The following is a 21,638-nucleotide window of genomic DNA, read 5'->3' on the forward strand; positions in this document are numbered from 1 at the left end:
TTGGTGTAATAATATTAGTGCTCTTTCTTTGGTTGCTAATCCTGTCTTTCATGCTTGGAGTAAGCATGTCAATTTAGACGTTCATTTCGTTCGTGATAAAGTCCTTGATAAGCAGCTCGATGTTCGGTATTTACCTTCTCTTCATCAACTTGTAGATGGTCTAATGAAGCTAGGGTTAGGAAAAATCCTCGCAGGTCCCCACCCCGATCGAGGCAGGAAATCCCTGGTTTGACCCCGATCTCCGATCAAATCGGGGAATAAAATAGAGTCCTCGATCCCGAACCCATCCCGATTAATTTTCTAATATATTTAAAAAAATATTATATATTATATAAATTGTAAATATATATTAACAAATTATCTATTATTAGCTATTTATATGATTTTTTTTTAAAAGAACCGAGGTCGATCTTATAGGAATTTTAATATTAATATGGTTGTTTTCAAAACTTATTAGAGAAATATTGTTGTTTTGAAACTTATTAGAGAAATATTTTTGTTTTGGAAGTTCGAGGCTAGAAGTCGAGGGTTGAGGATTCGATTAATGTAGAGGTCGAACGTTGAGAACTCGACAAACAAAGAAAAACTTGGAAATAATATGTATATTAGGGTTGTCGAAGGTTGAAGTTTCGATATACATAAGTCGAAACTTCAACCCTTGACAAGGAAGATAAGTGTGTGAAGGAAATCTCGCTAATTTTGTGATGACGATCTCGCTCTAGAAGGAAATCTCGCTAATTTTTAGATTGTTGAAGGTTGAAGTTTCGACATACATAAGTCGAAACTTCAACCCTCGACAAGGAGATAAGTGGGTGAAGGAAATCTCGCTAATTTTATGATGATAGGATTGTCGAAAGTTGAAGTTTTGACATACATAAGTCGAAACTTCAACCCTCGATAAGAAAGATAAGTGGGTGAAGGAAATCTCGCTAATGTTATGATGGGGATCTCGCTCTAGAAGGGAATCTCGCTAGAAATGTGGGTTGAATCTCGCTGATAAGGTGAGCATCGCTGGGAAGATAGTTTGTTAAAAAAATGCTTGAGGATCTCGCTCATAATTGTCTTCACTTTATTTACTTTCCATAGAAATATATATATATATATACACACACATGATCAATGAGAAAAAAAAGGTAATAATCATTAATGAAAAAATAACAACAATAACAGAATTTTGTTACAACTAATAACTATAATTGAGTAAGTTTAGTTTATTCTTATGATACAATAACAGAAAAAATAACGTTATTGTATCATAAGAATAAACTAAACTTACTCAATTATAGTTATTAGTTGTAACAAAATTCTGTTATTGTTGTTATTTTTCATTAATGATTATTAGCTTTTTCTCTCTCTCTCTATATATACATATTTCTATGGAAAGTAAATAAAGTGAAGACAATTATGAGCGAGATCCTCCTCATGAGTGAGATCAAGCATTTCTTTAACAAACTGTCTTCCTAGCGATGCTCACCTTACCAGCGAGATTCAACCCACATTTCTAACGAGATTCCCTTCTAGAGCGAGATCCTCATCACAAAATTAGCGAGATTTCCTTCTAGAGCAAGATCCTCATCACAAAATTAGCGAGATTTCCTTCACCCACTTATCTTTTATTGTATATTCAATTTTTTTATTATAAAGTTGTACATCATTCTTTTAATTAAGTTGTACATTATTCTTTTAATTAAGTTGTACATTATTCTTTTAATTAAGTTGTACATTATTCTTATAATTAAGTTGTACATTATTCTTGTAATTGAGAAACAATTTTTTTTTATTTGAATATATATATTTTTTTTCAGATCATGGCTTTAAACCTAGGATCTGTTGATCTCGATGTTTTATACGACCATCCATTCATCGATCATCTGTTGTATGGCGAGATCGTACTACTGAAGAAATATCTTGTAGGCGTCGAGAGGCAGTTCTTCAGCGCACTATCCCGCTCCACCTTCGAATACTACCGCTACTGCGTACATCTAGATTCTATGGGGTTGCCAGATTAGGATTTATTCAGGTGGACTGGCATCTGATCACAACCTTGGTCGAGAGATGGAGGCCCGAGATGCATACATTTTATATGTCTGTTGGAGAGTGAACTATCACTCTACAAGACATAGAAGTGTTGTTGGGGTTACCTGTTGATAGTGAGCCGGTCACTGGAGTGATATACGATGACTGGTCAGAAGTTTGTCAACTAGACCTCGGTGCGACCCCACTTGCCGACAAGATTAAAGGATCGAGGTTAAGTTTAATATGGTTAAGAATACAATTTCGTGAGCTGACAGATGATGCAAACCAGGAAACTGTCATAAGATATGAGCGAACATATATACTATAAATGATGGATGGAAGTCTGTTTTCAGATAAATCAAGTCATTTTGTTCACTTGATGTTCCTGCCACTGTTAGCTAATCTCCATGATGCGGGGCGGTATTCGTGGGGTGGAGCATGCTTGGCATGGTTGTATAGACAACTATGCAAAGCAACAAGACCTGAGGTTTGAGAGATAGCTGGGCCTCTCATACTTTTGCAACTATAGGCTTGAGAGCGATTTCCAACAATGGCTCCACAACTACAGCATGTTAATGACGCTCAGTTAGTTGGACGAGCCTATGGTTCTCGGTATGTTGTTTTAATTCAATTTAATTTTTATATCACTGATCTAGTTAATTTAAATTCTAAATTATCAATTTAAAAATTTAGGTGGAGAGACAAATTTTATGTGACTAGGACAGCCACACATGTAGTCAGGCAGTATAGATACATGTTTGATCTGCTTCAACCTGAACAGGTACATTACACTGAACCTAATTGATTATTTTATACACATTTTTATTGTATTTGTCTTTAATATTCTCTAATATAATATTTTGTATTTCAGATTATATGGGAGCCGCACAAAATTATTATGCATACTTTGCCTAATTTTTGTACGAATGGTCAAAACATATGGTGGACGATGAGTCCTCTCATATGTTTTCACATTGGTGAGTGGCATCTTCCTGACAGGGTGATGAGACAATTCGATTTTCAGCAGGATATCCCATCACCTTGTAATACTAAACCCGTACTGCATAATATTAACCTAAGGACTAGAGATTGGTTCGAAAAAGTTGCACATTTGGTAGTGAGATGGCACTATCGTGCAAGGTTTATTGCAGTGGGGGTTTCTCTTGAACAGTTTAACACAGATGTTACTCTAGAATATATTCATTGGTATAATAATATCACAAGGCGCTACGTCACTTGTCCGGGAGCAGCTGTGAGTCATCTGGTAAATGAATGAATATTATCTAATTACTTTTAATTTAAATTTATTTTAAATATTGTCTAATTGTTTTATAATCCACAGAGATCGAACAACAGTAGACTCCGTGAGGTTGCGAATGATCCGAACCAAGTTCTTGCTATATGTAGTGACGACCAAAGCTATATGGAGAAAATTCATTATATGTATGATATACCTATTGTTCCTCCACCAGCTCCTAGATATAGAGGACCTGTTCGGGAAGAGGATGAGTTTGATGAGGTTGCACATAATGTGGAAGAGTTGCCCCCTATGATGCAAACGTAGAGTCAAACTAATTATGTTAGTCCGATGATGATGATGCTAGCATTTGGTTTAGGACATTACGACTCAGAGGCTGGTCCTTCGTCTTCATACGTGCATGGACATGGTCGGGGTCGTGGAGAGCATAATGAATATTTATATTATGAAGCGCCTGCAGAGGTACCAGAGCAACATCAAGAAGAACCCGAGCAACCTCAAGTTCAAAGTCGACGACGACAACCAGCTCGAAATCGACGACGTCCGCCTTGTGGGACACATTGATTTTTGTAATTATTTTTATATAAATGAGATATTTAATTTACATTTTTTTTTATTTTTATGAGTTATTATTTTTTTAATTTATTCTTTTTAGAGTTTAAATAAAATAATAAAATATTTTTAGAAATTGTTTTTATAAAATGGAAAATTAAAAAAAAAAAAAAAAAAAAAAAAGAAAGGAAGAAAGAAAGAAGGTGGAATGTGTAATAATTAAAAAAGGAAAAAAAAAGGAAAATTTGTACTGATGACCCAAAAATTGAAATGTACTCTTGCTCTCTATCAAAATCTCGCTATCTCGCTCAAAATCTCGCTCTCTCTCATAATCTTCATCTTTCTTACTCTCTTCTAATACAAAATTTCATTTTGGGTGATGACATCAGCAAGGTCGAAGGTTCAAAATTCGACCTACCTTGGTCGAATTTTGAACCCTCGAGTTATTAAAACAAACAACAACAATATTTTTATAAATAGTTTGAAAATAACAATATTTTCCTAAATAGTTTCTAAAAGGACAATATCCTTTTAATTTTCTCCGATCTTGTATATAGTGCTATTGTAGTGCACATTTAAAGAAGAAAAAAAAACTCTTATTTTTATGTTATTTTCCACTGTTTTCTTTTTTTTTTTAATTCTATACGCATTGTTATTTAATTTTCTTTTCTTCTTCTTTTTTTTTTTTTTTTTTGTTGCAAGTAGTTTAATAAATTATATAATTTTATATTAAAAAAAATCAGAAATTGAAAGCCCAACTACCCAAGCCCAAACCCCAATTTTCAAAAAAGTTTAAAACATTTCTTTACACTTTTCTTTTCAATTGGAAATCATCGTCTCCTCACAATTTCTCTCTACCCAAGCACAGCCACCCACCACAGCTGCCATGTTCCGTCGCCGAGTTCAGAGGTCGTCCATGCCGACCTTTACGTATATGTACCTATAGGCTGCGACATATGTAGCTGTGGCAGAAGCTTCACGAGTCCTCTCCTGCCTCGTCCCAGCCCCATTGCCAACCCTAGACAAAGTCATTGTCTGTTCGGTCCAAACTTGGTATGATTCCATCACCCCTACGTTTGTAGGAGATGTTAAAACAACTCAACGTCTTTTTGTATCCTCTCTAATCCATTCTTCAGCCTTTGTAATAAGAAATTATCAAAGTTAGCATATTTTTTGTGATAATTTGTTAGTATCTCTCTCATTTAAACTTTTGGGTATTTATACTTTTTGTATTTCAGTAAGTTACATCTTGATACTTGATTTGTAAGTATTGAGAATTGAGTTGTGGTACAATAGAGGATAAGAGATATCCATTCTTGGTGAAAACCCGCCTTTATCATTATGGCTTCTAGAAATGACCATTGAACACCGTTGCTTTGCTTAGATCCAATTTTAAGGCTGCTATCCCTTTGTTTCCTTTTTTTTTTCCTCCTCTTATCTTTTAGATAAATATATTCATGACCAATCATTATATTATCTACTATTAGATTAAGATTCGAACATGACTTCATTTAGGACAAGTTTTTGTCCATTGACAAGGGTTTTGGAGACTATTTTGTATATCACATTACAAAGGCAAATTGGTCTATAATCTCCTATAGTTTGTGGGTTTTCAACTTTGAGATAATATAATATTTGTCCTATTCCATTCTGCAATACTCTTTTGAGTTATTTAAGATTTCAAGACAACTTTCACAAAGCCTTTTTCCAACAATTCTTCTGTATTTTTGAAAGAACAAAATTGAAAATACATTTTTCGTCCCCGTTTAGTTCACAAAAAATTTTAGACGGACGTTGTTCCAAATTACTATCCATTTGTTCATGTTTTGGGAAAGTTGATGTTTATAATTATTGGTAGAAAGAAACAATAGTAGATTCAATAATTTTTTCATCTTCACACCATATATCATTTGAATCTTTAATTCCTATAATCTCATTTATACTTGTTCATATTGATGTGTTTTTTGTGGAACCATTTGGTATTCCTATCTCAAGATCTAAAAACAAAAAACTAATTTCTAAAATATTACGAACACCTCCTTAATTCTTGGATTGCCATGAAAAATGATCACACCTACAAAAAGCAATTTTTTCTTTCGGTAAACCATGAATGCATTGATCTTTTAAACAAGAAACTGATGCACTCAAAACACATAAGCCTGATTAGTTTTGAAGTGAAATTTATTCATTTATTATTTAATTCAATTTATTCCCAAGGATTTCAGATAAATTGTGAAATAAATCTTCTTTGATTTAAATTCCAATTTAAACAACCTTTTTTTTAGAATGGGATTATATATTTATTAACCATAAAACTGAATACTCAATTGAATATAATTAGTAATTAATGTACAATTTTGTTTATGTTAATTTTTTTTGTATAATTATTATTTTATAATACCATATAATAACAATATATTATATAATATATTTTTTAATATTAACAAAAATAATTAAATTTATAATATACAATATTGTTTTTATTTTTATTTTTTTAATATAATTCTACATTTTAAATTTTCAAATTCAAAATTTGAATATAGCAAAACTAAAAAAAAAAAAAAAGTTGTTTTCAAAAGTTCACCAAACATATAGAATGAATTTGGAAAAAAAAAAAAAGTACCCTTTTGTTTCATTTTGATTCGAGCCTATTTTTATTTGGTTTGATTTGATAACGTTATTTCTCATTTTTTTAAAAAAAAACTAACTAATTTGAATTCTAAAAATACTTGTATTTTTAGGCTTTTTTACTATATAAAATGAAATATTTTTTTATATTTAAAAAAACCTCAAAGAAATATAAAAAAGATAATTTAGAAAAGAATGAAATATATTAAAAAAAAATAAGATTCAGAGCCTTTTTAAATATAAAAAGACTTAAAAATAGTATAAATATTTTTTGGATTTTTCTATTAAGAATTTTTCCATTTCTTTTATATTTATTTATTTATTATTATTTTTTATATTATATGTTAATTTAATTTTGAGTTTAAACTTTTAACATTTAGATTTATATATTATTTTAATTTTTAAATTTGAAATTTTCTTGTATATTTGATATTTTTCTAAATCTTAAATTTTAAATTTAACTTTATATTTTTATAAATAAAATCAATTAAAATTTTACAATATACAAATTTTATTTACTAAAATATTCCTATATTCTCACCATCACAACATTTATATAATAATATAATTGAATTAATTTGACTCTATATTTTTTAAAATAAAATAAATAATTTGAGTATGAAATAATATTGTAAATCAAAATTTAACATGATAAAAAAAATTGTATTATTGATAAATAATATTGTAGATCCAAATTTACATTTTCATGCATTCTATATATATTTTATTTAACTATAAAATATGAAAGAATGTAAAACATGTTTCAATTTCTTTTTTTAAAAAAATAATTACCAAAACATATTATAGTTAATAAGAGGTTGATTATTATATTGATACTTAAGTTTAAAACTATTTTCACATTAACTTTCTATTAATTTTGGTTCTAAGAAACTTTCAATTTATTATTTTAAAATAATAAAGATATTAAGAGTGAATCTTTTTAAAAATAAAAAAATATTTAAATTCCATAACAAAAAGTTTGAAAAGTAGAAAAGTGCTTTCTGAAACTTTTGCTAAATATTTTTTTTTGGAGTTTTTTATTTATTAGAATTTTCCTATTAAAATCTTAAATACGTGATATTAATTATTATTTTTATTATTACTGCATTAGGTAATGTTTTTTTAAATATACAGAGTGAGAGATTTAAATGTTGATGGATAATATAATACAATATAAGGTTGATAATACAGAGTGAGAGATTTAAATGTTGATGGATAATATAATACAATATAAGGTTGATAATACAGCTATGAGCTCTGCATATCTTACTTTAAAAAGAAAATTACTTTTCTGATCCTGAATTTTGCATACTATTTCCATTTCCTCTCTAAATTTTGAGTTGAATTTTTATTAAGTCCTACCAAGAAGCTTAAAATGCAAAATTTTTATTTCTAAAATTTGAGATTAATTTTTATTTAGTCTCGAAATTGTAAGCAATAAATTTAGTTTTCATTTTGTTGCACTATTGAAATTTAACACCTATAATTACGATGAATTATTAAAATTGACTCAAATATATTATATCCCAAATCATATCATATTAGCTTATTATAAGTCCTAAAAAAACCTAAATGGAAGTTAACATTATTAAATAAGAGTATCTTCCTTTAAAAATAAAACAAAAATAAAAGGGTAAAATCGAGAAACCAAAAAAAAAGTAACATATTTTAAAACCAATTGAAAATGAAACTAAAAAATGTAATTTTTGAAAGACCGCTGTCTTCCTAGGGTTTATACTTTACTATGAAAGATCCTTTCCGCCTCCATTTCACAAATCACAACTAAACCTAAATTCATCTTGAACAAAAATTAATCAATCCATAAGAAACCCAAAATTTCAAGGAATCAAAGATAATCGCTCATTAGAGTTGTTCATCCGTTCCAAATCGAAATCGAACGAAAGAAACAACAAAAAGAGCAAAAGAAAGCAACTCAGTCCCTTAGATGTTCGTAATAAATTGCGATCATATTCGCAAATCATTACAGGTCTGTAAAAGGCTCATCACCGTTGCGTAAAAACAGATCAATTCAAGGCATTAGCAAATCATTTGAAGGATGTAGCTACTCCAGTGTTCTCCCAAGCGCTATAAGATTGAAAGCAAAGGGAGAGATTGTAGAAAAGTAACACAATCGATGTTGCTTCAAGGGAACGAGTCAAATGGGAACAGATTGAATCCGCACTGACCAGATAATGAAGCTGCAAATACCATGGAATCCAAAATCACTTCACATAAAAGAACAAATTACAGAATGAAATCGAAAAAATAGATCTGAAAAGAGGAGGGCTTAGATCTGTGAAAAAACGAAGAGAAAATGAAGAAGATGAGAGAGATTAGATCTGAGGTGACGAGAATTAAGAAAGGAGAATGGAGGAGTGTTTGATTTAAATAGGAAAAAGGGATTCAATGGGCATAGGGTAACGTGAATAAGGAAGGATCTAGAAGCAAATTTGCGAAACTAACCCAAAACTTCAAAAAAAAAACTATCAAATTGACCTAATCTTTAGAAATATGTTCTTTTAACCTTTTTCGAGATGTGAAATACCTATTTTGTCCTCAGTTTTAAATAAATCTTCTCATTTTTTCCTTGGTTTTTAGGTTTTCTCCCATATGTGTTTTTAGTTACCAAAACATCAAATGAATTATCTGAATTCAATTTTACGTTAAAAAAAATATTATTTTTGGTAAGTATGAAAAATACTTGGAGAAACACAAAAATTGAAAGAAAAGCCTCGAGCGGTTCATTTAAAAGTGAGGGAGAAGTGGGTATTTCACATCTCCAAAAGATAAAAGAAAAAATTATGTTTTTTTCTAAAAAAAAAAAAAAAAGTCCATCTAATACAAGTTTTTTGGGTTTTGGAGCAAATTTGGGTAATTTTCCTATCAAGAATGAATAATTCTTTGTTTTTTTACAAGGAATAATAGAATGAATTGATTGATTATGCTTCTAAATAAATCAAATTAGGTCTAAAAAGAGTTTTGGCCGTAATATTCTTTTTTTAATTTATTATTTAGTAAAATAAATATGGAATAAGAGGATTCGAACGTTCGACTACAAGAGAGTAGAGGAGATGTTCCTCAAATAGTGTTGAACTATGGTGGAATTAGCTTTAATTCGTTTCATTTGTAAGTGAGTGTTCGCACGACGTTTCCGGAGAAACGTGTTTCGTGGAGTTGAACTTGAGTTGGTGTTGATGTTGGAGTTGATTTGATGCGATGTGGTTCGATCTCTAATATTTAATCCTCTGATTCTCTCTCAGTTGGGTGAATATGCTTGACTTGGAGAAGGAAAGCACCGAACGTTCTTAAAGTAGAAGTCTTGGAAGCTTGGAGTAGAAGTATTGGAAGAGTATTTGTGTCTTCAAAGGTCTTTTGCCTTATAGGAGTGCAGCTTCAAGAGTCTTGGAAGTTTGAAGTAGAAGTTTTGGAAGAGTATTTGTGTCTTCAAAGGTCTTCTGCCTTATAGGAGTGCAGTTTCATGAGTCTTGGAAGCTTGAAGTAGAAGTCTTGGAGGAGTATTTGTATCTTCAAAGGTCTTTTGCCTTATAGGAGTGCAGCTTCAGGAGTCTTGGAAGCTTGAAGTAGAAGTCTTGGAAGAGTATTTGTGTCTTCAAAGATTTTCTGCCTTATAGGAGTACAGCTTCAGGAGTCTTGGAAGCTTAAAGTAGAAGTCTTGGAAGAGTATTTGTGTCTTCAAAGGTCTTCTGCCTTATAGGAGTGCAGGTTCAGGAGTCTTGGAAGCTTGAAGTAGAAGTCTTGGAAGAGTATTTGTGTCTTCAAAGGTCTTCTACCTTATAGGAGTGCAGCTTTAGGAGTCTTAGAAGCTTGAAGTAGAAGTCTTGGAAGAGTATTTGTGTCTTCAAAGGTCTTCTGCCTTATAGGAGTGCAACTTCAGGAGTTTTGGAAGCTTGAAGTTCTGCCTTATAGGAGTGTAACTTTAGGAGTCTTGGGAGTCCTCTACTTATTAGTGAATTCTCTCTGGGTCTTTTGAGTGTAGAAAATGCTGTCTTTACAAATGAAGAGAACTTGTCTATTTATAGAGTTCTCAGGTGGACTTCGTGGGCTTGGTTGGTCCATGGGCCTAATTAGTTGGTTTTGGGCCTGATCTGGAATTTGGGTACAATTCATTTTTTTTTTTTTTTTTTTTTTGTAGTTTAGACTTTAAGCCCAAATAGTAATATCAAATTGGACCAATTTAATCTCATCTGATTCATCCGCGTGACGTCATCGAAACTTGTCTTCAATTCAATTTAGGATATGTCTCAACTTCTAATTGGACCTAAAGTCAATATTTAGAAATTCATCGTTAATTTAGCAAATGACATGGTGACTTGTGATTGGTCTAAAATTTCTCATTTAACAAATGCCCCCTTTTCGAGATTTATGCATGTATATTGGTGGATGAATCTCGAAAAAAAATGTAATTTGAGATCAAAGTATGATTTTTGACTCTTTTAATTTGGTGCATCGTTATGATCAAAATATGTGAATTTAGCTCAAAATTTTGATTTGAAATCTTGTTCGTTTGACATACTTTCGCTAAGTAAACTTTAATTTGAACTAAAGTAGGATTTATGTTCCACTTTAATTGCAAATTTAATTTAACTTAATTCGAATTCGGAATAGAATTTGGTGAAATTGAATCTTGATAATTTTGGTTTGAGATAAAAATTTGGGATATGCTCAAATTTACTTGGAAATAAGTATAGAAACTAAGGTTGATTTAAATTTGAGATAAAATTTGGAATATAGCCAAATTTTGACTCGGAATTTTATTCATGACTCAATTTCATGGTTAACCATTCGAATATTGATAAAATTTGGAATATGGCCAAATTTTAATTTGAGACAGATTTGACATTTATCTCACCTGATTTGGCTGGCTTGAATTTAGAATAAAAATTTGGATTAGAAGCTTTAGACTGAGATTTGGAATTATAGTTGATTCTAATTCCAATTTGAATGGAATATGAATTTGAACTTAAATGGAAGAGATTTTGGAAAGCCAACGTATTGGAAGACAGCCTTACTAGCAAGATCAGGCCATTACCAGTGATACCAAGCCATTACCACCGTGGGAAAAAGCGAGAGAATTTTGAGCGAGATTGTGGGAGAGAGCGACACCAGCGAGAGCGAGATTTTGGAGAGAGCGAGATTGTGGGAGAGAGCAACACTGGAGAGAGCGAGATCGTGGGAGAGAGCGAGATCAAAGAGAGAACGAGATCGTGGGAGAGAGTGAGATTGTGAACGAAAAAATGGGAGAGAGCGAGAGTGGAGAGAGCGAGATCAGCGAGAGCATTTCGAGCGAGATTGTGGGAGAGAGTGACACCAGCGAGAGGATTTCGAGCGAGATTCTCCCTTTTTATTATTATTATTATTATTATTATTATTTATCTAAGGCAGTCGTCTGCTTTGTGGCTAGCGATACCAGTCTTAGCGAGATTTCCTTCTCCATGTTGTTGGCTTATATGCCAGATTCTCTCATGTCTTAAGCTCAAAACTCCTCGCCGTTGAATTTGGGGATTCAAAACTCCACCATGACCCCTAATTCAGGGAGGCTTCAATCGAGCATGATCTTTTTTTGTTGACTCTTACTAGTTTCAGCAAGAATCGGTGTTCCACAACAAAATAAACAGTATTCAGTTCGAGTAACCCATGGTTTTATCAGATTTCAACTGATTAGTAGAAAAAATCCCATCAAACTTAGCTATATAAATACTGGCAGGACGCATGCTCTTCTTCATCTTGTAGTGTGATCTCCTTCGTTCTTACATCCTTTCAATCCTTTGTCAATTAGACTTGGATTGCAATAGGAAGCTGTAAGTGAGGAGAAGGGAGAAAGAAGGAAGGATGGGGAATTAGGGCTTCCTTTTTTTTTTTTCTCTCTCTTTTTATTTATTTATTTATTTTTAAACTTGCCCTTTACTATTTTTTTTTGTAGGAGTTACGGTGCAACCAAAGGAGCACAACAAAACAAGTTTTTTTTTTTTTTTAATCTCATCGACTAGTCTTTGGTGCGCTCGTGTATCCTGATCGTCATGAGAGAGGCCCCGCCAAGGCTTACAACTCTCCCATTCGATCACCCTAGATGGATCCCGAAAAGGTCTACTTTGTAGCACTGTTCGTACATCCTGATCGTCATGGGAGGGGCCCCGCAAAGGCTTACAACTCTCCCATTCGATCACCCTAGGGAGGATCTTGGAAAGGTCTACCTTATAGCACCGCTCGTGTATCCTGATCGTCATGGGAGGGACCCCGCAAAAGGCTTACAACTCTCCCATTCGATCACCCTAGGGAGGATCTCGGAAAGGTCTACCTTGTAGTGTTACTCGTGTATTCTGATCATCATGGGAAGGGGCCCCGCAAAGGCATACAACTCTCCCATTCGATCACCCTAGGGAGGATCCTCGAAAGGTTTGCCTTGTTATGTTACTCCTTGATCAAAATTTGAAGATAAGGGAAATATGCCATTGAGTATTTGAAGATGAGACGGATATGCCATCAAACCTTGAAGATGAGAAGAATGTGCCATTAAGATTTTGAACGGAGTTAGGTTGGCTAGAGTCGATCTCGCGTACAAGGCGGAGCCAGAAGAACCAGAGTTTTCCTCACATATGAGCTAGAGCTAGGAAAACCAATTTTGATCTAGCATATGAGGTGGAATCACACCCACATTTTTGGAGAGGAAGCGAAGCTACACAAATTTTGGAGAAAAGGTGAAGTTGTACCAATATTTTGGAGAGGAAACGAAACCGCACTACGACTTTGAAGATGGAGCGAATTGCGTCATTAGTTTGGAGATGAAACGAAGCCATGCCACGACTTGGAGATGAGGCGAAGCCGCATCATTAGTTTGTAGATGAAATGAAGCCACGCCACGACTTTGAAGATGAAATGAAGCCGCGTTATTAGTTTGGAGATGAAACGAAGCCACACTACGACTTGGAGATGAAGCGAAGCCGCGTCATTAGTTTGGAGATGAAACGAAGCCACGCCACAACTTTGAAGATGAAGTGAAGCCACGTCATTAGTTTGGAGATGAAGCAAAGCTGCATCATGATTTTGTAGATCGAGTCATTGAAGATGAAGCTGGCTATACACACCAACCTTGAACTTGAAGATGGAGCGGAGTCATGCACACCGATCTTTAACTTGAAGATAGAAGTGGGACCATGCACACCAATCTTGAACTTAAAGATGGAAAGGCATCAACAAAGCCTCTGAACTTAAAGATGGAGAGACATTAACGAAGCCTCTAAACTTGAAGATGGAAGAGTATCGACGGAGTCTTTTAACTTAAAGATGGAGAAGCATCGATGAGACCTTCGCACTTGAGTTTGAAAAAGCATCGGCAAATTCTTCGCATTTGAGTTTGACAAAACATCAGCCAATGCTTCGCATTTGAGTTTGATAAAGCATCGATAAATCATCGACATCTGAGCTTGAAAAAGCATCAGCCAATCCTTTGCACTTGAGCTTGAAGTATCGGTGAATCCTTCACATTTAAGTTTGAAATATCGGCGAATCTTCTGCATTTGAGTTTGATGAAGCATCAATGAATCTTTGGCAATAGGCTTGACTATGTGACTCTGAGCATAAAGATGGCATCGCAAAACCTCCAGACTTGAGCATGAAGATGAAGCATCGATGAAGCCTCTAAACTTAAAGATGGAGGAGCATCGATGAAGCCTCTGAACTTGAAGATTGAAGAGCATCGACGAAGCCTCTGAACTTGAAGATGGAGAAGCATCTAAGTTTGATTTTAAAGAGGAAGAGAAGCGCATTCCAAGTGTGTGCCTTTTATTTACTGTGCTGGCTCCTTACGAGGGATGAACATCTTCAATCCATTTTGTTGCTCCCAATAGGGATGAACATCTTCAATCTAGAGTGTCATTCTTTAACGAGGATGATCAACATCAATCTTAGTATTATACTTAAGTGGTTGTGGTACCTTTTTTGATGGATTACTTAAATTTCTTTAAGTTTTCTTCGTACCTTTAAAGAAAGGGATCAAATCATGACGTAGTTCAAGTTTTTTTTTTTTTTTTTTTTTGTAACTGAATTGAACTTGAAGTTTCTTTCAAGTTGCCTACATACCCTTCTTAATGATAGAGATCAAGTCATAATGTAGTTCGAAGAGAATTTTTTTTTCTTTTTATGTGCGACTGAACTTAAATTTCTTTAAGTTGCCTACGTACCCTTTATAATGAAAGGGATCAAGTCGTAACGTAGTTCATACAAAGGTTTTTTTTTTTTTTGGGCCGTTCACATTTTAAGCTCATGCGGGCTAGGAGCATCATGCAGCTTAGGCTCTTGCGATGGGGAGCTTTTTCATTTAAACTTCAGAAGCTCTTATTTCATCATGGTTTTGATTATCTTCTTCATTTGTAGGATTCGTCAATATGATGAGTCTTGGCTTCACTATCAAGGAACCTTCTGTACTTATGTCAACAGAAAATTTTCTCTTCATGCGTGAAGGGACACGACTGTGAATCTTTTCGTCGTTCTTTTCTTCATGGAATGACGTTGGCTTCAAGATTTTCATCCTTCCTTTACGTTGATCGCTTGTTATCTTGAGACGTTCAAAAGTAGGTGCTGGAGGTTGATCTTTCTTTGATGTGGATATACTTAGCCTTTTGAAGGCTGAAGTCCGAGTAGAAGTAGTCGTTGGACATTGGTTTTCTTCTCCTACCGTGGCTATACTCAATCTTTGAAAGACTGAAGATCGAGCACTTGAAGGCTTAATACGATCGAAGACAGAAGTTCTTTGCTTCATTTCTTCTGAGTTTTTGACTTCTTCAGCAGTCACATGATTGTTGTCGACTTCTACTATGCCGACAATGTGACATGCAATAACTCATGATACTTTCTCTGGATGATTATTGAGAAAGCTTCTTGGGAGAAATTCTGCCGAAGTTGCCGGCCGTTGGAATTATGGGAAGTCTTTGTCTTCTTTCTTAGCAGACTTAGGCTTCCATGTCATCTTTTTGCCTTTCTTTTTATGAGTATTGTTTCTTCTTCTATAGCTTCGATAAGAACACGACTCTTTTTGGGTGGAGTTTGGTTGTCTTCTCTTTCAATGAGTCACTACTATTCACACTTCGTTGTCATCTTCAACAAGCTCAACTTTCTTTTCGAAATTTGCTGTTTGAATATCTTGTTGGAACTGAACAACCATAGGCTCGAATTCTCCAAACTGGATCGGGCTTTGTCTTTGAGCATGGGACACAGACAGTAATGGAACATTTGAAGTCGCCTCTACTGTAGTGTGATTTGTCTGAGATACTTCATCCAAATCTAGCTCAATCTTCTTTTCACGAGCCAACTTCATAATTTGTTCCTTCAGTACGAAGCACCTTTCAACTGGGTGACTAATGACCCGATGATACTTGCAGTAGTTAGGATCATCTATTTTCCTTCTTGTTCCGGCCGCTTGCATTCCGTTAGCTGAATAAGTTACTTCTCTAGTAGTTACTCCAACATATTTGCCATATCAGAGTCAGGGAATGGATAAACCTTCTCTTGTCGTTCTTTAAGAGTTGGACGATGCTTCTCGCCCTCATTGTGCCTTCTTTCAAATTTTGTTTATTTTCCTTTGGAGGAAAATTTCAGTGGGGTCACATGAACGACCATAGATTCTTTTATAGCACTACCCACGATCTTTTCAGTGCCCTTGGCATCATTTTTGTATTTTCTCCCTTTAGAGACTAGGAAATCTTTAGTTCCCCTGTTGGCAATGCTCACCTCCATATCATGAGCGCGTGTTGCCAGCTCCTCAAACGTACAAGGTTTTATCCCTTATAGGATGTAAAGAAGCTCCCAGTATATGTCTTGAGTGCACATCTCCACTGCAGATAATTCAGTAAGTCTATCTTTGCAATCCAGACTTAAAGCTCTCCATCGGTTGATGTAATTGACGACTGTCTCTCCCTTCCACTGTTTGGTATTTGTCAGCTCCATCATGCTAACAGTGCGCCTTGTACTGTAGAAGCGGTTCGTGAACTCTTTTTCTAGTTGTTCCCAACTGTCAATCACTTCTGGCTCCAAATTAGTATACCAATCGAAAGCATTTCCTTTCAAGGTACGGACGAACTGCTTGACTAGCTGGTCTCCTCTAGTTCCTGCATTTTCCCAGGTTTCAATGAAGTGTGCAACATGTTGTTTTGAATTGCCCTTTCCATCGAACTGCTGGAACTTTGGAGGTTGATACCCAGCTGGCATTCTCAGGTTGTTGATTCTCTTGGTGTATGGCTTCGAGTACATAAAGGAAGTTTGCAACGGTCCTCCGTACTGAACTCTTATGGAGTTTGTGATCATATCCTGGAGCTGTTGAACTGTCAGGGAGGCAACAGAGGTGGATTGTGGTGACTGACTTTCCTGCAAGACAGTCTTTCCTTTGTCATTGGCTTTTGTAGCTGGGGATTAACTTGATTTAGCAGTATCTCGAGCCTGTATCTGATCTCTTAAAGTAGCGATTTCATGATCTCGCTCCTCTACAGCCTTCATTAGGAGATTTATCTTTACCTCCATCTCTGCCATGGTCGACTCAGTCATTATGTCAGTCATCATGATAGACACTACATCAAAATGTGATTCTTTCTCTGATAGATCAGTAATAGAAGTATCGTTTTCAAACAAGGGATTTTCTCTGATGACGATCCCGCCTTTAGGAAATTCCATCAGCTGGCCCCAGATTTCCTCCGTGATGACAAAGCTTATGTAAGTGTTGCTTGCGACGGTAGCTTTGGACGCAACTTTCTTTGGTGCCATCTGTAGAATTCTTGACTCGGATGACGAGAGAGAGATGAAAGGTAGAGATGTCCCATTGGGCGTGCCAATTTGTTCGTACGAGGTTTCCGGAGAAACGTGTTTCGTGGAGTTGAACTTGAGTTGGTGTTGATGTTGGAGTTGATTTGATGCGATATGGTTCGATCTCTAATATTTGATCCTCTGATTATCTCTCAGTTAGGTGAATATGCTTGACTTGGAGAAGGAAAGCATCGAACGTTCTTGAAGTAGAAGTCTTGGAAGCTTGGAGTAAAAGTCTTGGAAGAGTATTTGTGTCTTTAAAGGTCTTCTGCCTTATAGAAGTGCAACTTTAGGAGTCTTGAAAGTTTAAAGTAGAAGTCTTGGAAGAGTATTTGTGTCTTCAAAGGTCTTCTGCCTTATAGGAGTGCAGCTTCAGGAGTCTTGGAAGCTTGAAGTAGAAGTCTTGGAAGAGTATGTGTATCTTCAAAGGTCTTCTGCCTTATAGGAGTGCAGCTTCAGTAGTCTTGGAAGCTTGAAGTAGAAGTCTTGGAAGAGTATTTGTGTCTTCAAAGATCTTCTGCCTTATAGGAGTGCAGCTTCAAGAGTCTTGGAAGCTTGAAGTAGAAGTCTTGGAAGAGTATTTGTGTCTTCAAAGGTCTTCTGCCTTATAGGAGTGTAGCTTCAGGAGTCTTGGAAGCTTGAAGTAGAAGTCTTGAAAGAGTATCTGTGTCTTCAAAGGTCTTCTGTCTTATAGGAGTGCAGCTTCAGGAGTCTTGGAAGCTTGAAGTAGAGGTCTTGGAATAGTATTTGTGTCTTCAAAGGTTTTCTGCCTTATAGAAGTGCAGCTTTAGGAGTCTTAGGAGTCCTCTGCTTGTTAGTGAATTTTCTCTGGGTCTTCTGAGTGTAGAAAATGCTGCCCTTACAAATGAAGAGAACTTCTCTATTTATAGAGTTCTCAGGTGGGCTCGTGGGCTTGGTTGGTCTATGGGCCTGACCTTGGGCCCAATTAGTTGGTTTTGGGCCTGATCTGGAATTTGGGTCCAATTCAACTTTGTTTTGTTTGTAGTTTGGATTTAAGCCCAAATAGTAATATCAAATTGGACCAATTTAATCTCATCTGATTCATCCGCGTGACATCATCAAAACTTGTCTTCAATTCAATTCGGGACATTTGTCAACTTCTAATTGGACCCAAAGTCAATGATTTAGAAATTCATCGTTAATTTAGCAAACGACATGGTGACTTGTGATTGGTCCAAAATTTCTCATTCAACAGTGAGAAATTTGAATTTATGAAACATTTATTGAAGCAGCTAAATTTGATTTTTATTATTTAAAAATTAAGATTTTCCTAATAGTTTATTTGTTTTGTTATATATTTTTTTTAATCAAGGCAAATTTTGATAACATAAAAAAAGCATTTTAAAAAAAATGAATTTTTGTTTTTAACCGTCTCATACTTTTCTAAGAACGATGAAAATTATAGAAAAAAATTGGGAAAAATCAAACGTAAATTCCAAAAACATAAATCTAAAATGAAGTTGTTATATCAAACTAGATCTAAATTTTTATGTTTATTTTATTTTGCTCTTACAAATAATTAGCTTGACACTTGCTAGGGGTGTACATGAGTGAGGTTGGGTTGAGTTGAGGGTATTTTTTGGACCAACTCAAAAATTCGGGTTGGTTTGATTGGCTATCCAAATGACCCAAATAAGATTTCCAACCCAACCCTTAAAATTCAGGTTAGGTTGGGTTGGGTTGTCGGGTTATAACTTATTTTTTTATTTTTAATGAAAAATATGTAAATTTATATACAACACATGAGTAATAACTAAAATCTCATAAAATTAAGATGCTAAATACTAAATATCTATGATATTTATTGTAGTTTTAAACAAAGACAAATATCATAACAATTTTAAAAGAAAAATATTAAAAATATTAAAAATTAATCAATATAAAGAAATTAAACTTTAAACAAAGAGGAATATATATATATATTTATATATATAATTCGGGTTGGGTTAGGTCAATCCAAATTTTTTTTAGCCAACCCACAACCCAATCCAACCCAATAAAAATAGAAAAATTTAACCCAACCCAACCTTTACATTTTGGGTTGGGTAGTCCGGGTTGTTCGGGTTAGTACTTGCTGCTTGATATATTGTTTTAGTTAAATTACCCATTTACTTCTTAAAGTTTTAAGTTTGTGTCAAATTGGTCGTATCATTTTAAAAAATGTTCAATAAAACGTCATACTTTTGATTTTGTTCTAATAAATATCCACACTTTTAATTTTGTGTCATATAGGTTATTGACGCAATCAACATTGGTTTGTTAATTTTAAGAAATATTGAATATATCAATTACCTATCTTATATACTTTTAAAAGTTTATAAACACGTTAGACAAACACATGAAAGTCGAGGGGTTGACCAATATAATTTAACCTATTATTTTTATTATATCTAATATCCACACATAAAAAAATTCGCCTCTTATTTATGTGGCTTGAAATCTTAATCATATACATGGTAACAAACACACTCATAGCTCTATCATTATTTTATTAAAATCAAAGTAAAGGTAAGGAATCAAAATAATTTTTTTTTTTTTTTTTTTTTTTTTTTTTTAAGTTTAGAGACTAAAGTATTTACTAAATTATACATTTTAACAATCAAATACCAAAATGGAAGAAATTTGAAAGTTTAAGGTTCAAATTGGGTTATTGAAAGTTTAAGGACTAAAGTATAACAAATTTAAAAATTCAAAGATCGGATAAAATTTAAGCTCCCGTTTGGTAATCTTTTTTTTATCTATTTAAATTAAGCATATTTCATCTACATTTCTTACAATGATTTGCATGTTTCTTAAATACAATGGTTGAAATCTTAGTTAAATTCTAATAACAAAAACAACTTCTTGAAAGCTATTTTTTTTTTAATTTTTAAAATTTGGTTTAGTTTTTTAAATCATGGGTGAAAAATAGATAACAAATGAAAAAAATTTAAAGGTGGGAGTAATATAAATTAATTTTAATAAATAAAAATAAAAAAAACAAAATGATTATCCATCCAACCTAAATAATTCCAATTTAGCTAGATATATGTTTTAGTTTCTAATAATTAAACGTCTTATCATTTAAGATACATTACATAAAAAGTTTCAATATAATCTTTTATGTTTTAATAATTTTCAATTTAGATCTGGTCAATGAAATTAAAATTAGGGGGAAAAAATACTATCGAAGAAAAAGCTTTTAAGTTAACCTCTACATTTCAAACAAATTGGTATGAACTTCAAGTTTGAGGTGCACTTTCAAAAACAACAATAAACTAGCATTGAGAATTAAATTTAAGAATTGTTGAAAGTTCATAGATTAAAATTAAATAATTAAAAATATACGATTAAAATTGAATGAATTTCAAAGTATATAGATAAAAATGATATTTAAACATAATAAAAAATTTAGGTTAATGTTTTAGAGCTTAGAGGTTTAGATTTTCTTTACACTAGGTCACTAGTTTAAATTATAGAAAAGGAAAAATTTATTAAAAGAACCCATCTTTAAGCTGAAAATGACTTTTGTCCCACCTTTTAAAATGGAAGAATTTTGATCATTTGATTACCTTATCATCAAACAATTTTACAAAAATACTCTTATTTCTTTTTCCTTGTCTTTTCTTCTAGTGGATCTTCTCCGATGTGACTAACTTCGACGAGCCTATGCTCCAACTCTAGAGAGTCCACATGAGCAGCTCTGATCGTCTTCTTCTTCTCTCCTTCTATTCAATTTGTGTCTTAGAGTGAGAGTAAGAGAGAGTGTGTGGAAGAGTGAGAAAACTCATTTCGAGTGCGCAAAATTCTTTTTTGATAATTTTACTCAAATTTGACATCAATTCAAATAACCTCAAGTTTAGAGAGGGGACAAATCTCATTCTTTTCCCCCAAGATTTGGGTCATCCATCTGGTGGGGGAAAACCCCAAAATCCTCAAGTTTATTGTGAAATTGAGAAGCACAGTGGAATACAATAGATATGGAGAAAATATAATATAATAATACATATTTAAATATAATAAATAAAAAAATATAATATGATATAATAATAAACCAAAATTATAAAATAACTAAAGCTATAAAAATTGGGCAATATGAAAATTTAAGTGGAATTTTGAAGTGGATTAACCCACTAATGTATGATTTTAAGATCCACCAAATACTACTATTTATAGGCAAAGAGGCAAATAGGATGTGGCCTTACATGAACACCAAGCATGAATAACTACAAGGCACATGGACAACATGAAGAATAACACATGACTTTTAGAACACTAAAATAATGGGCATCTATTTATTTTTATAATATTTATAATACTCTCCCTTAGATGCTCATATATACACAAAATATGTCTCCTTAAAACCTTATTAGGA

The 21,638-nt window shown here is 33.4% G+C and overlaps 1 protein-coding gene and 1 non-coding gene across 2 annotated transcripts; one reads left to right on the top strand and one right to left on the bottom strand.

Moving 5' to 3' along the window:
• The first annotated feature begins 1,808 nt into the window (after positions 1 to 1,808).
• On the top strand, positions 1,809 to 3,964 carry LOC150036271 (Aminotransferase-like, plant mobile domain family protein). Its single transcript, XM_090314235.1, is given in 5 exon segments — positions 1,809 to 1,851; positions 1,854 to 2,628; positions 2,710 to 2,797; positions 2,888 to 3,280; positions 3,359 to 3,964. Coding segments are annotated over 5 exon segments (1,779 nt in total). The 3' UTR covers positions 3,839 to 3,964.
• A 4,417-nt stretch (positions 3,965 to 8,381) lies between these two features.
• Positions 8,382 to 8,468, bottom strand: LOC120078876 (small nucleolar RNA SNORD25). Its single transcript, XR_005482154.1, has one exon. It is a non-coding gene; the product is annotated as a small nucleolar RNA SNORD25 (small nucleolar RNA).
• Positions 8,469 to 21,638: the final 13,170 nt, after the last annotated feature.

The sequence above is a fragment of the Benincasa hispida genome, chromosome 5, assembly GCF_027475165.1.
Source record: "Benincasa hispida cultivar pf3 chromosome 5, pf3_genome.v1.1, whole genome shotgun sequence".
Classification (NCBI taxonomy): Eukaryota; Viridiplantae; Streptophyta; class Magnoliopsida; order Cucurbitales; family Cucurbitaceae; genus Benincasa; species Benincasa hispida.